The following is a 19,069-nucleotide window of genomic DNA, read 5'->3' as shown; positions in this document are numbered from 1 at the left end:
CAAAGAAGTTGTGTAACCCTTGAATTAACTACAAAAACCGTATTGCAGCTGAGTAGCATTGTGCAGCTCATGACCCAGCCAGATTCAGTGAGTGAGCCAAACGCGAAATGAAGAAAATTTGATTATTTCGGTCCTTGAATCTTGCTTGCAAGTTTGCACCAGACATATTGGCTATGTTACCTTATGACTATCCTTTAGGGTTATCAAAGTTCAGTCCATGTAGTTCTAAAGCATTCAAAACTGCTTCAAAAAGCTTCTCTAGTATGACCTGCATTTTTTTTTTCTTAAAAATAAATAAATAAAGGACAGGAATCTTTCAGTTAAGAGCCCATCGTCATTTACCTATCTAAATATTATACCTAACTGATCATTTTGGGATATATCAGATGTAGAATCTATAAGATTGAAAAAAATTTACAAGAAATAACATCAGTACATACTTTTTTGGTCACTGACATCTCCCCATTAGACATGTTAAATCTTCATAACTTGCTGGTGAAAAGTATGAAGTAAATTCTGTTCCAGGGTTACCAAATCATGCTATACGGTCAGCCAAAAAAGAATCACGCTTCACATTTAATTCCAGACACACCATGAAATTTCCATTTTTCTCACAGGCAAATGAACACCTCTGTCTCCATGAAATGCTACACCTTTAGAAGCTAGCTTCTCAACTACCGAAACAACTTTTTTTAGTATATTCCTCCAACATGTAACTTCATATTCGTGCTGGGTGAGCAACAGTTTGTCATTTCTATTCATGTAGTTTCCTCACATTTTTCCAACATTAACAAGTAGTCTCTGTGAGAGGTAGAACTTTCACATTCAGCTATTCATATTCCAACATGGCTCCAGTCACTGAAACCAGATGTTGCAAACTCAGGTGCTCATCAAATAATTCATAACATGCACAGAACAATGATCCGTGCCTAGGAGAATATAGCAGATATTCACGATTAATGATTTCCCCATTCACGAAAACCCTTTTCAACTATCTTTTGCTCCAGCATTGCCGAGATCCTTCGACGTATCGCCACGAGGACATAGAAAAATTAGCATTTTTGTTATGATTAATACCATTTTTAACCAAATAATCCAATGTCTGGTCATTGTTTTCCCAATTGGTCATTACTTGGCATGGGAAACTTCCTCTGCTTTATAGCATGCAGGCTCTTGACATCCTTCTGGAACTCGGAAACCTTGAACTTCTGCACTCTGTTTACGATTTAGAACTTTTAAGTTTATCTGCACTTACAGAGCTACACTGTTCATTGTTACTGTTTTGAACCAAAACTTCACCTGAACGTTAGCCACACGGTTCACTTTCACTTTCACTTTTACCACTAATATATGAGTCCAGCCGCTAAGTTTTCTGTTGAAGTTTACAATCCCTCTGTCCTTTTTCTTCAGCTTTCTTTTGATATGCAGCACCACTTAACCTAGATCATCTATCCATACCACTACTGTGAATTGCAGGAAAAAAAACATCAGTGATATAGAGAGTTGGAAACTGAACATACACATGACTGCCGACTATCCAACCTAATGTGGCGGAAGGTCAAGCTGGACAACAACAAAACTGGAAAGGCTGGAGTTTCATAAATTGTCTCTTCCGACCCCAGCTGTACCATTAAATACACCTATTTTTCATACTGAATCCCAATTTTATTACAATTTCAGTAATCACCACAAGTTTTTTTTGTTTATCACCTATTTCAGATTTTTTAATTACAACACAAAGGACTGAACAAAATAACAGTTTAGCAATACATGCACTTTGGGTGTCTGCTATGCAGATGAAGAAGTATCATTTTTTTGAAGAGTGGTTCCCGTAATTTATTTAATATTATGACTCCAGATGTGTTAGAAGAACATAAACTGCATAAAATATTTTGAAAGACCACATACCATTGTAGCCGATGCCCTGGTGAAGTAGAGCACATACAGGGTGGCCCAAAAAGGATGGTCACATTTTAAATAACTATAACTCCATCAGTTTTACAAATTAATTTTATTCAATTACGTAACTAAATGCTCCCAGGCACCCAATTACAAGAACTAACCACAAAAAATCATGTACGGAAAATGACTTCCGGAAGATGGTGTCCTTCCTCGGTGATGCATTCCACAAGTCTTTCCTCGAAATTTTCCATCACTTTCACTACTGTTTCTTCTTGAATTGCCATAATTTCCGCACTGATTGCCTCCTTCAGATCAATTAAGTTTCGGGGCTTCTTTACGTAGACTTTTGACTTTAGGTATCCCCAAAGAAAAAAATCACAGGCTGAGAGGTCAGGTGATCTCGCGGGCCAGTGGACATCTCCAAAACGCGAGATGATGTGGTGGGGGAACATCCGCCTTAAAACACACATGGAGTCATTGGCTGTGTGGGCCGTGGCCCCGTCCTGTTGAAACCAAATTCGATCTCGATTTACATGTAACTCTCGCAGTTTCGGCACCAAAAAGCTACATAGCATGATAACATAACGTTTCGAGTTCACTGTGACTGTAGCGTTGTTCTCCTCAAAAAAATAAGGACCAACAATCCCCAATCTTGAAATTCCACACCAGACTGTTACCTTAGCACTATGAAGAGGCTTTTGGTGCAATTCTCTGGGATTATCTGCTGCCCAATACCTGCAGTTTTGTTTGTTGACATAGCCGTCTAAATGGAAATGGGCTTCATCTGACATAAGAAGCACAACATCATTATTAGAGTACAAAATGTCAAGCATTGATTCACAAAATCGTCTTCGCTGCTCAAAATCACGATCATACAGCTTTTGCGTGATCATAATTTTGTATGGGTGAAACTGTAACTCACGGCTTAAAATACGCTGCAACGAACTACGGCTGAGGCCTAAAGTTTGAGCACGACGCCTAGTGGAACGACGCGGGCTTTGCAGCACTGACGCTCTAACATCATCAATGTTCTGTGGAGTAACTGCCGTACGTGTACGCCCTGTAGATTTACCACTTTTGACAGACCCTGTTGTCCGGAATGCAGTCACCCAACGTGATATGGATCTGCGATCTGGAATGGGTCCATCATGCGCTACACCAAAATGTTGTCGAAACAATCGTTGCACAGTAATAAACGATTCATCATTTCTGAAAAACTGTTCCACGGCAAAAACACGATGCTCGACCGTCCACTGCGCCATCTCGTGGCAAACTGGGTGTAATGGCCGACTTGCAGACGGCCGGCAGTGGTCCCCCCTCCTCACCTTTCAATGGTACTATGCAGTTCAAATCCGACCATCCTTTTTGGGCCACCCAGTACAAAAAATTAATACCCACTTTATTACGGAGAAGTATTATTACGATATTAATGAAGTAGATCGGATAGCCTAATGCCAGATGGTCATGAGTCATATAGTCGAGAGTCCACTGTACTTTGGTTGTATCAAATACAACAGAACCAACTTCACTGCAACCAGTTAGTAATTGAATTATATACCTTAATTTTAAGTTGATAACTGTTTGAAATGGTGTGTTGCATATGACGGAAACATAACCATGAATGGATGCAGAACTGAAAAACACACTACCCACACGATTACGTGGACAGTAAGGCAGTGTCACACAGAGAGCAGGCTGCGTGTGTGCTCAGAACACTCTGTTGCCCATTGAGGCCGGCTGTGGTCAAACATTGTGCAGTCAGGTCATAGCGATCCAGTTGTCGGATAGCGCTCGTTCTGAATGTGTCAGTCTCTTAAAAAGACTCTGTCAGATGCATTTTTAAATGAGTTTGAGTTGGGAATGTCTTGAATGAGTGTGCATAAAAAAAATAAAATAAAAAAAGCTGTCATATGTTCTAGCTCACACCTCTCTCCTGTTACTGTCTCTGGCCTACTGATAATTTGTGACTGCAACTACATCTTCATTTATTTATTTTCATTTTGGCTTTTTCGCCAGACTAACTGACATTATGGAATCAATATGATTCTTCCTCTAGATCCCCATCGTCAGGAAATAGTTCCTCTGACTCTACAACATTTTATGATGTACGATGTGGTGACATTGTGTCAGGTAGAAACTACAAATGACCTGCCCTTGGCAATTTCTGTCACTTCTTGGATGAATCTTTCTCTCCATTTATGCATTTTAGGTATTTGCTGCAAGTCTCTCATAGATTCTTCCATTTTGATTGAACAGTCTCATCTTTCAGTCAAGCCTTATGCAAATTCTTTTATTTCATAGGATGCATTTTGTTGCACATATTTGGTCACTGCTGATTCATACCACACCACCGCTTTTTAATTCCACATTGGAAGGTCAACCGTCTCTAGCTTAGTCAAATACATGTCAAGAAGTCTACAACGTTTTACAACCACTGTATTTACCTGAACCAGCAGAAGAAATCTGGAAGAAAACTGAGACGGGATTGATGGAACTGTGGCAATTTCCTAACTGCCCTGGCATGTTAGAATGAAGTTTTCTAAAAAAACAGTAGCTTACAATATTTTTGTTACAAAAACTTCTTTCAGTTGTCCTGCTCAGAGTTATTGATGACAATGACAACTATGTGGTTATCGATGTGGGCAGCTATGACAGACACTGTGATAGCACAAGTTTTCAAAACTCGTGCATTTTTCCACAAATTCATACGAGGAAAAGGTATTCGCAAGCAGTTTTCAGTAAACAAATATGCAGGGGTCACTGTGTGGTGGACACCTTCAGTATGCCTGTACAAGAGTGAGCAGTCTTTTTAAGACCTATAGACTTAGAATCGATACTGCAGAAGCTGTTGTCAAAGCGGCAAACTTGTAGCTTAAATTGTGCTACAATGACACCACTAGTTTGTACAAGCACTTTGTTATTTAAACTAAACCATATTGTTCACTCCAATATCCAACTGGTGCTAGATCACTTATTTATAAACAAGTGGAAAAAAAAGCAACCTGTTTTATATACACTCACATCAGTTTTCTATCTCGTTGCCTCCTTTTACATCACAATTTTATAATCACAGTGTCGTATATCGTGCAAAAATACATTTGTGTGCACCAACTCAATCAGTCTTGCTGTTTCTGCCAACATCTTTCACACACTAGTCCACTACGAACTTTATAGAAAATCACAACCTGCCAGCTGCACTCCACAGACAAGGGTCGTCTAGCACGGGTGCCCGCCTCCTGTCAGGTGCCCATGCAGGTTGTGCATTCCCTGTTTGACAGCCTTAATATGCTCGTACATGTAAGACATTATACAGATGGACTAGTAGTAAAATCTGAGTTTATGATGGCTACAAAAATTTGTCACCATATTGCAAATAAATAATTGAATGCCTCAATCCTGATGCAATGAACATTAAAATAATACTTAAAAACTTTTTTTAAGTGGCAACATTTTGCCGCCCTGTGAAGCTGCACGTGTTGCACCTGCCTAAATATGGCCCTGAGTGCACTTAGTTAAGAACAAATATTAAATGTGCATATTACACCTGACTTCATTTAACAATAAACATTAATTTTATAGCATTAAAACACTATTTTTTATAATTTGCAATTTCTTCCATCCCCTGCATCATCAAAATTATTAGTCCTAGAAAAAAATGAATATGAAATTTTTGTAGGGAATTTAATGTTGTACTGGGACACATTTTCACTAAACGTGCCCCCCCCCCTACACACACACACACACACACACACACACACACACACACACACACACACACACACACACACACACAATTTTTTTGGTATGTTTTTCATGGCTCTCCCTCCCACCAATATACAAAAATATGTGAGTGCATCAATTATTTCCCATAATTTCCTACATGGAAAGACGTAATGATTGCTTGAATTTCATCTTGTTCGTTCACAGTTTGATCGGGCTGTCCGGCTATTTGGAGAAGATAATGCTGCATCAGTACAGCCAGACGAGTTCTTTGGTATCTTTGATGCCTTCCTGAATGCATTCAATGAAGCTCATCAGGACAATGAGAATCTCCGAAGACGGAGGGAGGAAGAAGAAAGGAGAGCAATACAGGAAGCAGAAGTAAGTAAAACATATGGCAATGTATGTATCAAAAAAGAAGAAATGTTAAATTTTGTTACTGTGTAGTCTTTAAGGTAACTCTTTTGCAGTAGCCATTATAAGGAAACATTTGGACTTGTGAGAGACATAGTATTTAAATGTGTGACACGTAAAATGCATCACTTATGACGAGCATCTTCAATTTTGTAATTTTATCTTTAAATGCAGTTAGAAGTCTGTATTCTCTCGATGCAGTTTCTCATTGCCACTTATTGAGACCACTGACATATTTCACAACATAAGAAATGGTGTTCCAATAATCAACGACAGAATAAATTTGTCCAAGAACTGGGCTTTGTGCACTTCATATCTGAATGGAACACGAAGAAATCATAATAACTTTTACAATGGGACGTACCCTCTGCCACGCACCGTACAGTGGTTTGCACAGTATAGGTGCAGATGTAGAATTGCTGTTATATGTTTGTATCACACGATCCCACACCAAAATACATTTCTAGTAAATCTCTGTTACTTGGTAAATGAAGACAACCATAAAGAAGAAGGCAAAGATACAAATTTGGTACAAGACCAACACAAGATATTCCATCTCACTGACTGTTACAAGCACAGATTTATTTTATTTTTTTGTGTCAGAAGCCCACGCCTACTACAGTAGTACAAGCTTATATGCCAACTAGCTCTACAGATGATGAAGAAATTGATGAAATGTATGATGAGATAAAAGAAATTATTCAGATAGTGAAGGGAGACGAAAATTTAATAGTCATGGGTGACTGGAATTCGAGTGTAGGAAAAGGGAGAGAAGGAAACATATTAGGTGAATATGGATTGGGGCTAAGAAATGAAAGAGGAAGTCGTCTAGTAGAATTTTGCACAGAACATAACTTAATCATAACTAACACTTGGTTCAAGAATCATAAAAGAAGTTTTTTTTAAGGGCGCAAAACTTCTATGGTCATTAGCGCCCGGTCCCTGACTTAGGAAACAGTAAAAAACCGAAATTGAAAACCCGCAGCAATGGGAACGAAAGTCATAAAATTGGAGAAACTAAAGGCAGAAGGAAGGCTTAAAAATCCACTACAGAAAGGGGTTGGTTGTCCCCAAAAAAAGCTTCATATGACTGACGTCATTTCACTGGCACTAATAAACTTGAGAACGCGGTCGGTTGAGCGCGTGTCATCTGCTAAAATCGACGATATATCAGGTGATAGCTGTAGACGGGAGCGTAACGGATTAAAATAGGGGCACTCAATTAAAAGGTGTCTTACCGTCCACAGCTGAGAGCAGTGGGGACAGAGTGGGGGAGGATCGCCGCTTAAAAGATGTCGATGCCTAAAAAGACAGTGCCCTATCCGGAGTCTAGTTAAAATTACCGCCTCCCGACGACGCGTTCGGGAGGAAGAGGTCCAAGCACAAGGAAGAGCTTTTATGTCTCGCAATTTATTATGGGTAAGTGTCAACCAACGCGTGTGCCATAAATGAACAACACGTCGACATAAAACGTTCCGTAGATCGGCGAAGGGAATCGATTGAATAACTGGCCGAGGAAGAGAGACTGCAGCCTTGGCTGCAATATTGGCCGCCTCATTTCCACAGATACCAACGTGTCCCGGGAGCCAGAGGAACGCCACCGAGACGCCCCCCAGGTGGAGCAAGCGCAGACTGTCCTGAATCTGGTGGACCAGAGGGTGCACAGGATAAAGAGCTTGGAGACTGAGGAGAGAGCTGAGAGAATCTGAGCAGATAACGTACTGTATCCGCTGATGGCGGCGGATGTAGTGGACAGCCTGGAGAACAGCATAAAGCTCCGCAGTATAAACCGAACACTGGACGGGAAGCCGAAAGTGATTTGGGGTGTCGCCAACAATATAGGCACTCCCTACACCTAACGATGTTTTCGAGCTGTCGGTGTAAATAAAAGTGGCGTCCGTCATTTGTGCACATAGAGCAGCAAATGCCCGACGATAAACAAGTGGAGGGGTACCATCCTTGGGAAATCGACAAAGGTCAAGGAGCAGGCAGATCCGGGGACGTAGCCAAGGCGGTGCTGTACCCCAAGTTGTCAAGAAGGTTTTAGGAAAGCGGAAGGAAAGAGAATGGAGCAGTTGACGGAAGCGGACTCCCGGTGGTAGGAGGGAGGAGGGGCGGCCTGCATACCCTACATCAAAGGAGGCGTCGAAAAAAATGTCATGGGCTGGATTAGCAGGCATGGAAGACAGATGGCTAGCATAACGACTCAGAAGGACTGCTCGCCGATTGGACAGCGGAGGTTCAGCAGTCTCAGCATAAAGGCTTTCCACAGGGCTGGTGTAAAAAGCTCCAGACACTAAACGTAATCCACGGTGGTGGATGGAGTCGAGACGCCGAAGAATAGATGGCCGAGCAGAGGAGTAGACTATGCTTCCATAGTACAATTTCGAGCGCACTAAGGTGCGATAGAGGCGGAGAAGGACCACTCGGTCCGCTCCCCAGGAGGTACCATTCAGGACACGGAGGGTGTTGAGGGATCGCAGACAGCGAGCCGAAAGAGAGGAAACGTGGGAGGACCAGCACAGTTTTCTGTCAAACGTAAGACCCAAGAATTTAGCGACGTTTGAAAACGGAAGGTTGACAGGACCTAGATGTAAGGAGGGCGGAATAAACTCCTTACTTCGCCAAAAATTAACACAAACGGTCTTACTGGGAGAAAAACGGAAGCCGGTTTCGATGCTCCAAGAGTGGAGGCGATCGAGACATCCTTGAAGACGTCGTTCAAGAAGGCTGGTCCGTTGAGAGCTGTAGTAGATCGCAAAATCATCCACAAAAGGGAGCCCAAGACATCAGGAAGGAGACAATCCATAACTGGATTGATGGCAATGGCAAACAGTGCAACACTCAGCACGGAGCCCTGGGGTACCCCGTTTTCTTGGGAAGAAAGTACGGGAGAGAGTAGTGTTCACCCGCACCCTAAATGTGCGCTCTGCCATAAATTCGCGAAGAAAAAGGGGCAGCCAACCTCGAAAGCCCCAAGAGAACAGTGTGCGGAGAATGCCTGTCCTCCAACAGGTATCGTATGCTCTCTCCAGATCAAAAAGTATTGCTACTGTTTGGCGTTTCCGGAGAAAATTGTTCATGATATAAGTGGAGAGAGCAACAAGATGGTCAACTGCAGAACGATGCTTTCAGAATCCGCATTGGGCTGCGGGATTCCAGCCACCATGCTAAACGGTAATTCACCATATGCTCCAAAACCTTACAGACACTACTCGTGAGAGAAATGGGGCGATAGCTAGAGGGGAGATGTTTGTCCTTTCCAGGTTTCGGAACAGGAACGACGATAGCTTCCCGCCATCGTCTGGGAAAAGTACTGTTGGTCCAAATTCGATTATAAAGGCGAAGGAGGTAACGCAGACTATGGGTTGATAAATGCAGCAACATTTGGACGTGGATACCATCTGGTCCTGGGGCGGAGAAGCGAGAAGAAGAGAGTGCATGTTGGAGTTCCCGCAAGGAGAAAACAGTATTGTAGCTTTCGCAATTTTGAGAGGAGAAAGCAAGAGGTCACACTTCCGCTGCATGTTTCTTCGGGAGAAACGCTGGGGGGTAATTTGAAGAGCTCGAAATCTCACCAAAGTGCTGACCCAACGAGTTAGAAATTGCGACGGGGTCCACTAATGTGTCATGCACGACAGTGAGCCCAGAGACCGGGGAGAAACTAGGCGCGCCTGAGAACCGTCGAAGCCGACTCCAAACTTCCGAGGAGGGAGTGAAGGTATTAAATGAGCTAATAAAGAATTTCCAGTTTGCCTTCTTGCTATCACGGATGACACGACGGCATCGCGCTCGGAACTGCTTATAGCGGATACAGTTGGCCAAAGTAGGATGGTGGCGGAAAACGCGGAGAGCACGTCGCCGCTCACGTATTGCATCACGGCATGCCTCGTTCCACCAAGGAACTGGGGGGGGCACTGGGGCAATTCGGAGGTGCGTGGTATTGAATGTTCCGCAGCTGTAAGAATAACGTCAGTAATATGTGTGACCTCATCGTCGACACTGGGAAAGTGACGGTCATCAAATGTCGCTAGAGACGAAAAATGTGTCCAATCGGCTTGGGCAAACTTCCAGCGTCGCGGGCGCATGTAGGGCAGTTGAGGCTGCAGTCGAAGGACACATGGCAAGTGGTCACTCGAGTGTGTATCATCAAGGGCGAACCATTCGAAGCGCCGAGCTAGCGGAACAGTACCGACCGCAAGGTCCAAATGAGACAAATTTGTCGTGGCGGCAGACAAAAATGTAGGGACCCCAGTGTTGAGGCAAACTAGATCTACTTGGTGGAATACGTCTAGCAATAGTGAGCCACGTGGACAAGGATGTGGAGATCCCCAAAGCGGGTGGTGGGCATTGAAGTCCCCAACCAGCAAATATGGGGGTGGAAGCTGAGCAAGAAGATGAAGGAGATCAGCTCGTGCCATTGGTGTGGACGATGGAATGTATACAGTACAAAGAGAGAACGTACATCCGGAAAGGGAAAGACGGACGGCGACAGCTTGGAAGGAAGTGTTTAAATGGATTGGGTGATAATGGAGAGTTTCATGGAGAAGAATCATGAGTCCTCCATGTGCTGGAGTGCCTTCAACAGAGGGGAGATCATATCGGATGGACTGAAAATGAGGGAGAACAAAGCAGTCATGGGGACGCAGCTTTGTTTCCTGAAGACAGAAGACGACCGGCGAGTAGGATCGTAAGAGGATCGACAATTCATCCCGGTTGGCTCGAATACCGCGGATATTCCAGTGGATAATGGACATAGGGTGAACAGAAAATGGAGGAATGTGACCAAGGTCACTGTCAACTCAACGACTGCTCTGAGCTTGCGACCGACAGCATGGAATGGCATTCAGCCGAAGGCAGAAGATCCTGATCCATAGGTTGGTGAGGAGCAGCTCCTGCCACCAGCGATCGGCCGGTTGATCGGCCGTCAGCAGTGCGCCTCGGCGACACAGAAGACGGCCGAGGGCGATTTCCGCCAGGTGGTGCTGTAGATGGGACACGCCTTGGCGGAGAAGGAGAGGAACTGGGTTTCTTTGTAGCCTTCTTGGAAGTATGATGTTTAGAGGAAGGAGGAACCGATGGTTGGGAAGTTGCCGTACGTAAAAACTCTTCACGAGTATGCTCTTTTTTCGAAGTCTTGGTGTCTGACTTTTGGGCTCGAGATTTAGCAGAACTCGACGAAGGGTGAGCCAGAGAGTGGGCAGGCGAAAGTGGTGAGGTTGAACGGGCAATCTTTGCGCTGGCCGATCTGACGACCATGGTACTAAAGGTGAGGTCGCAAGTGTGCGTGGCCGCCTCCTTTGTTGGCCGAGGAGAAGCAAGGACAGTGCTGTATTTTCCTTTCTGAGGCACGGTGGGCTGTCGACTGGCGAATAATTTTCGAGCAGCAAAGGTCGACACGTTTTCCTTTACTCTAATTTCCTGGATGAGCTTTTCGTCCTTAAAAACGGGACAATCTCGAGAGGAAGCAGCGTGGTCACCCATACAGTTGATGCAGCGAGGGGATGGAGGTGGACAAGCACCCTCATGGGCATCCTTGCCACACGCAACACATTTGGCCGGATTGGAATGGGACTGGCTGTTGTGATTGAACCGCTGACACCGATAGCAACGCGTAGGGTTTGGGACGTAAGGGCGAACGGAAATTATCTCATAGCCTGCTTTGATTTTCGATGGGAGTTGAACTTTGTCAAATGTCAAGAAGACAGTGCGGGTTGGAATGATGTTCGTGTCAACCCTTTTCATAACCCTATGAACAGCCGTTGCGCCCTGGTCAGACAGGTAGTGCTGAATTTCTTCGTCAGACAATCCATCGAGGGAGCGTGTATAAACGACTCCACGCGAGGAATTTAAAGTGCGGTGCGCTTCAACCCGGACAGGGAAGGTGTGGAGCAGTGAGGTACGCAGCAATTTTTGTGCCTGGAGGGCACTGACTGTTTCTAACAACAGGGTGCCATTCCGTAATCTGGAACAAGACTTTACAGGACCTGCAATTGCATCGACACCTTTCTGAATAATGAAAGGGTTGACCGTGGAGAAGTCGTGACCTTCGTCAGACCGAGAAACAACAAGGAACTGTGGCAACGATGGAAGAACTGACTGTGGCTGGGACTCAGTGAACTTACGTTTGTGAGCAGACATAGTGGAAGGTGAGGAAACCATTGCGGAAGAATCCCCCATGATTACCGGCGTCTCCAATGGCGCGCTCCTCCCTTGTGGGGGCCCTCTCTGAGGGGACTCCCGCCTTAGGTGATTGTTCACACCTCAGGTCACACCTACCGACAAACGGACGGAGGGACCAATCGGCACTTTCGGAAGGTATCAGCTCGGGTAATCACCCCTCCCTGGGCCTGGCCGTTACCAGGGGGTACGTACATGTCCTACCTGTCTACCCGGGGCGGGGAATTACGCGTTACCCCATCACCGGCTACGCATGGAAGTGCGTGGGTCGGCCTTCAGACACGCACAGGGAGGAAGAAAGAGAAAGGGAAAGGAAAGAAGAGAGGTCTCAGACGCCACAGTGGAGAAAAGGGTAAAGAGAAGAGGTAAGGAAAAGAGAAGGACAAAGGAAGGATGAAGACATACAAGCAAGGAAGGCGAAGAATGCGGTACATTTACAAGCGTCCGTCTCCGGACGTAGGCACAAACCATACTCCCAGAGGGGGAGAAAGGGAAGGAAAGAGCCAGTGGTGTGGGGGGGGGGGGGGGGGGGGCGAAGATGGGGGATGGGGAAGGATGCGGAAAGGGAAGGTATGCAGCCCGGAAAGGAAGGAAGGCCACATTAGCTCGGGGTCCCGTGCTCGCTACGCATGTATCCACAAAAGAGTTGTGGATCCCCTGGGGGGTAAAAGAAGGTTGTATAAATGGAAGGATCCCGGAGATGCTAATAGGTATCAGATAGATTATATAATGGTAAGACAGAGATTTAGGAACCAGGTTTTAAATTGTAAGACATTTCCAGGGGCAGATGTGGACTCTGACCACAATCTATTGGTTATGAACTGCAGATTAAAATTGAAGAAACTGCAAAAAGGTGGGAATTTAAGGAGATGGGACCTGGATAAACTGACTAAACCAGAGGTTGTACAGAGTTTCACGGAGAGCATAAGGGAACAATTGACAGCAGTGGGGGAAAGAAGTACAGTAGAATAAGAATGGATAGCTCTGAGGGATGAAGTAGTGAAGGCAGCAGAGGATCAAGTAGGTAAAAAGACAAGGGCTAGTAGAAATCCTTGGGTAACAGAAGAAATATTGAATATAATTGATGAAAGGAGAAAATATAAAAATGCAGTAGATGAAGCAGGCAAAAAGGAATACAAACGTCTCAAAAATGAGATCGACAGGAAGTGCAAAATGGCTAAGCAGGGGTGGCTAGAGGACAACTGTAAGGATGTGGAAGCTTATCTCACTAGGGGTAAGATAGATACTGCCTACAGGAAAATTAAAGAGAACTTTGGAGAAAAGAGAACCACTTGTATGAATATCAAGAGCCTAGATGGAAACCCAGTTTTAACCAAAGAAGGGAAAGCAGAAAGATGGAAGGAGTATATAGAGGGCCTATACAAGGGCGATGTACTTGAGGACATTATAGAAATGGAAGCGAATGTAGATGAAGATGAAATGGGAGATACGATACTGCGTGAAGAGTTTGACAGAGCACTGAAAGACCTGAGCCGAAACAAGGCCCCGGGAGTAGACGACATTCCATTAGAACTACTGACGGCCTTGGGAGAGCCAGTCCTGACAAAACTCTACCATCTGGTGAGGAAGATGTATGAGACAGGCGAAGTACCCTCAGACTTCAAGAAGAAAATAATAATTCCAATCTCAAAGAAAGCAGGTGTTGACAGATGTGAAAATTACCGAACTATCAGTTTAATAAGCCACAGCTGCAAAATACTAACACGAATTCTTTACAGACGAATAGAAAAACTGGTAGAAGCCGACCTTGGGGAAGATCAGTTTGGATTCCGTAGAAATATTGGAACACGTGAGGCAATACTGACGTTACGACTTATCTTAGAAGAAAGATTAAGGAAAGGCAAACCTACGTTTCTAGCATTTGTAGACTTAGAGAAAGCTTTTGACAATGTTGACTGGAATACTCTCTCTCAAATTCTTAAGGTGGCAGGGGTAAAATACAGGGAGGGAAAGGCTATTTACAATTTGTACAGCAACCAGATGGCAGTTATAAGAGTTGAGGGACATGAAAGGGAAGCAGCGGTTGGGAAGGGAGTGAGACAGGGTTGTAGCCTATCCCCAATTTTATTCAATCTGTATATTGAGCAAAAAGTAAAGGAAACAAAAGAAAAATTCGGAGTAGGTATTAAAATTCATGGAGAAGAAATAAAAACTTTGAGGTTCGTCGATGACATTGTAATTCTGTCAGAGACAGCAAGGGACTTGGAAGAGCAGTTGAACGGAATGGACATTGTCTTGAAAGGAGGATATAAGATGATCATCAACAAAAGCAAAACGAGGGTAATGGAATGTAGTCGAATTAAGACAGGTGATGCTGAGAGAATTAGATTAGGAAATGAGACAGTTAAAGTAGTAAAGGAGTTTTGCTATTTGGGGAGCAAAATAACTGATGATGGCCGAAGTAGAGAAGATATAAAATGTAGCCCGGCAATGGCAAGGAAAGCGTTTCTGAAGAAGAGAAATTTGTTAACATCGAGTATTGATTTAAGTGTCAGGAAGTCGTTTCTGAAAGTATTTGTGTGGAGTGTAGCCATGTATGGAAGTGAAACATGGACGATAAATAGTTTGGACAGGAAGAGAATAGAAGCTTTCGAAATGTGGTGGTACAGAAGAATGCTGAAGATTAGATGGGTAGATCACGTAACTAATGAGGAGGTATTGAATAGAATTGGGGAGAAGAGGAGTTTGTGGCACCACTTGACGAGAAGAAGGGACCGGTTGGTAGGACATGTTCTGAGGCATCAAGGGATCAATAAATTTAGCATTGGAGGGCAGCGTGGAGGGTAAGAATCGTAGAGGGAGACCAAGAGATGAATACACTAAGCAGATTCAGAAGGTAGGTTGCAGTAGGTACTGGGAGATGAAAAAACTTGCACAGGATAGGGTAGCATGGAGAGCTGCATCAAACCAGTCTCAGGACTGAAGACCACAACAACAAGAATGTCTTGTGCTGCATAATGGACCTCAAACGAGGGATGCCAGGGAAACATAATAAACAGTCCAGCAATTCAGAAGTTTGTAATGAATTTATGAAGGTGAGTGTTATATGCTTACATTGCCACATCAACTGCCACGGCCAAAATGAGAAAACTGCTCCTAGAAAATATGCCACGTGAACTTTTATTTTGATTTTTTTTTTTCTTCCGAGATAAAATAAAATCCTGTGAATTTTCCCAGTTGGTGTGGTGAACATAAATTAACACTTCGCTATCAATGTCGTAACTCATTATCATCCAGTGTCCATTTTAATGCATGTTTGGCAATGTGATAGCTCTCATTCCTCCATCAGTAGCTGACATTTATCACCATGCTTGATAATAACAAGCTGCTTGGCAACAACGCATTTTCACTCTAGCAAACGTAAGGAGGAATGATACTATTTTAGGAATGAAATTTTATCTGCTTAACACTCTAACACTAGTGATAGCTGGATGTGTTGGTGTCTCGGTATTAAATTATCTGTGCAAGTGAGCTTCGCTGCACACATAAGTAATGTGTCTTGTGAGGGCATGCTGTCATTAGATGTCATACTCACAGGGCTTATACTTAAAAGGTCAATAACTGCCAGGTACTGTACCAGTGCTCACATGCTATTAAAATGCCAGACCAGGCTGTCCATTATAGTATATTTTCTTGAGTATCACAGCAAACACATGTCAATATACCATTCTCCTTTGTAGTCTTCCTAGCTATAGTGAACAAAGGAAAGGGAGGGGATCACTGCGGTCAGGTGCATCGGGATATTACGTGGAATCTGCGGCTATGAGTGAAAATGTGTACCAGACCGTGATTCGAACCCAGTCCAAGTGTGAGCACGCGCCACCCCTCACTCCACCCAAAAACACCATTCCATTAAATGTAAAGTTACTTCAGAAAATTACTTTTTATTTGTCAGCTATGTCCAGGAGTATGTGTACTTGACCAATGCAGTTATGCTAGCCCCAAACCTGTGCTGATGAGATGCAGCGACTCAGTCAAAGGCATTGTCAACAAAAAGGGAGAATGTCAAAAATTACTAAGAAACTGATGCTTTTTGCTAAGGCGACATTTATGCTGCAGACTTGCTAATCACACATTGCCTGCACAGCTGGCGATCACGAAACAAGCCAGTCAAACTTTTACCAATACACTGAACCTGCAGCATTGCTGATCACCTCACAGCCTGCCACACTCTGCATTAGACAAAAGTACTAAGCAGTGACCATTGCTGACCATCCTAAAACTTGAGCTGTGGTTGCCTGTAGAGATGGGTCCTTTGTGAACTAACGAGTCCAAAGGAACGGTTCATCGAGATGAATGGAATGAGTGAGGAACGAATTCTAAGCAACAGTCTTTTATAGTTCACTTCGGTCACGGCTTTCTATTTATAGTTCCCGGGAACAGGAAATGGTTGGTCTCATTCCCGCAACAGCATGTCTGCCAGTCTCATTCCAACCTCGGTCCCGTTCCAGTCTGTCTCGGTCTCAGCCGCGGCTTTCTTTTTGTAGTTCCCAGGAATGGGAGACAGTCGGTCTCATTCCTGCAATGGCACGTAGGCCGGTATTGTTCCAGCCTCGGTCCCATTTCCGTACATGTCTCTGTCTCTTTCTCGATCGGGCGTTCTCGTCCTTTGCGTTCATCGCAGTTCCACTGTCGACTGCTCGTAGTTCAGTATCGAGTTCTTGTTCGTTTCGTTCGCTGTGCACGCCCATTCTAGATCTGTTTCAAACCTTTTTTGAACTCTGAACTTCTGGTTCTTTTCGTATTCTATTCAGCATCCATGACCGGCAATTGAAATGCACTTTATAATTACATATATTACATAAAAATTATATGGTATATAATACATACATCTTTTCAGGTAACAGAATGGCGTATCAGCTTACTTCACTATTTTGATAAACATCAGAAGAAACACTTGTAAAAAGGCAAGATTTTTTTGTTATTAGACACGCAAAGGAAACTGGCAAGGCACACATGAGTGGCCATTTTCTATCTTTTTTTGACCAGAGGTAAAAGGCCATGTTCATTGTTATGGAAAGCAGATTGATTTACAACCGAATGAAGCCCGCACTCCATAGTCAAGTGTCTGGTGTCACATTTTGTAAAGAGAATATGATACCTTCTACAATATTATTTCAGTGATACTGGGTGGCACACGAAAAATTGGCCTCGAGTACTAGATAGCTCAGTGTCGCCCACCAATCGTCATCTATTGTTTCAAAGTTGTTGTTTGCCTTAGCTTATTTGTTATTTCTTCACTGCCTAATTATTACATGTTCGTCTATTCTGCTCATAATGGTCAACAAATCATGCGTAATTGGCAAGTAGTCTGTCCTTGGTGCCAGTTTTTCGTGAGCCACCTTATATTATTTCACAGCAACCAGCCACATAATACTGTAGTTGGCTAAATGAGAGGTTTTACGGAATCACGAAAATTACAAGTGAGTGAGAATTCTGTTATGAATAAAAACTTCGTACTCCAGGGGGGAGCGATCACCAGGGAACTAGTTCCCAAAGATGAACGAGTTTGCCCATCCCTAGTTGGCTACTTCATGTTCCCTCTAATGTGTCTTAGTCAACTGGATTGTTCCTCATTACAGAGTTTCTCTGGCACCCTATACAGAGATTAATCTTTCTTCTATTCTTCAAAAATAGATTCAAGGAAGAGCTGTGTGACAATATTGAGCTGGTACTTATTTCATTAGTTTTTGAAAACAAACCTATTGAGACCAGATGCAAGCAGAAATTGCAACAATTAGTTTGTATAATATTTAGCGTAATATTTGTTGTAATTAATATTACTGTTTCACCTAATTTGATTTTTTATTCAGTAAATTAGCAGTGGAAGATATACATTTGGCAGATGTACTGCATTAGTTAAACGTAGATCAAAACTGAGGAATTACCACCTCAGAGCAAGTACAAATTTCTCTTCCACAGAAACTGTACTGAGAATATTTGGCTGAAACTACAACTGATTGACTATATCTGGTAAACCAATACTTAAAATATTGAAAGTTTGATGTGCCATTGGTAACTTTCTGGAAATGCTCTCTGGATAATTTCTGAGCTGTTAATAGGAACAGTGAAAGAAATTGTGGTGTGTATGATGTTCTTTCTCCATGCCAAACAACATTTTTCGATCAGAAACAAGTCACTGCAAGTAATGCATTCAACTACAGATATGAGCCACTACAGCATAAATGCTCCCATATGTGCAGCCATGTGCCTACAATTGTCAATCAAAAATAAAAAAATATTTTCATGTTTCATTTCATTACCTTCCTTTTTAAGAAGAGACAGAAGTGCAAAACTCCTTTTTTAACAATGTTGTACTTTCTATTTCAGTTGAAAAAGCGCACAATAGAACGCAAGAGCTCTCGGGAAAGCATCCTAGCTCGAGTAGGTTCTTCACTCCGTAACGGCCTGAACAATGGCACTGTGCCCGGCCCTGATGGCCGGATTGCCATAGGTCTGCGGCGCCGTGAGAGTGATTCAGCAGCCAAGGGGGAGTTTGACGATCTGATATCGGCCCTACGGACTGGAGATGTCTTTAGTGACGATGTTGCCAAATTTAAGCGCAGCCGCAAGGCTCGAATGAATGGATCGCCTCCCGGATCGTCTGTGGACGGTGGTCGAGAGAGAGTTGTGACCGCTGTAGGTGGCAACACGCGCCTTGGCCAGTAGGTAAGTTTGCCCACATTTTGACATGACACAAGAAGGGAGATGATGGTGCGCGCGCGCGCACGCACACACACACACACACACACACACACACACACACACACACACACACACACAGTGTTGTTATGCTCTTGGAAGTAGGTCCTACATATGTATTGGATATATT

General features: G+C 43.6%; 1 protein-coding gene across 4 annotated transcripts in view; it reads left to right on the top strand.

Moving 5' to 3' along the window:
• Positions 1–19,069, top strand: part of LOC126424539 (disheveled-associated activator of morphogenesis 1) — a 456,338-nt gene that overhangs the window by 393,646 nt on the left and 43,623 nt on the right. For all 4 annotated transcript variants that reach the window (XR_007576184.1, XR_007576183.1, XM_050087275.1 and 1 more), the window contains 2 exons: positions 5,830–6,003; positions 18,568–18,906. Coding sequence is in view for 2 of the 4 variants with exons in the window: in XM_050087275.1 (XP_049943232.1) it covers positions 5,830–6,003; positions 18,568–18,906 (513 nt within the window). In the remaining 2 variants the exon portion in view is untranslated. The remainder of the gene's footprint in view (positions 1–5,829; positions 6,004–18,567; positions 18,907–19,069) is intronic.

Source organism: Schistocerca serialis, chromosome 10 (assembly GCF_023864345.2).
Source record: "Schistocerca serialis cubense isolate TAMUIC-IGC-003099 chromosome 10, iqSchSeri2.2, whole genome shotgun sequence".
Classification (NCBI taxonomy): Eukaryota; Metazoa; Arthropoda; class Insecta; order Orthoptera; family Acrididae; genus Schistocerca; species Schistocerca serialis.
The sequence above is the reverse complement of the archived record's forward strand: the minus strand, read 5'-3'. Positions and strand labels throughout refer to the sequence as shown.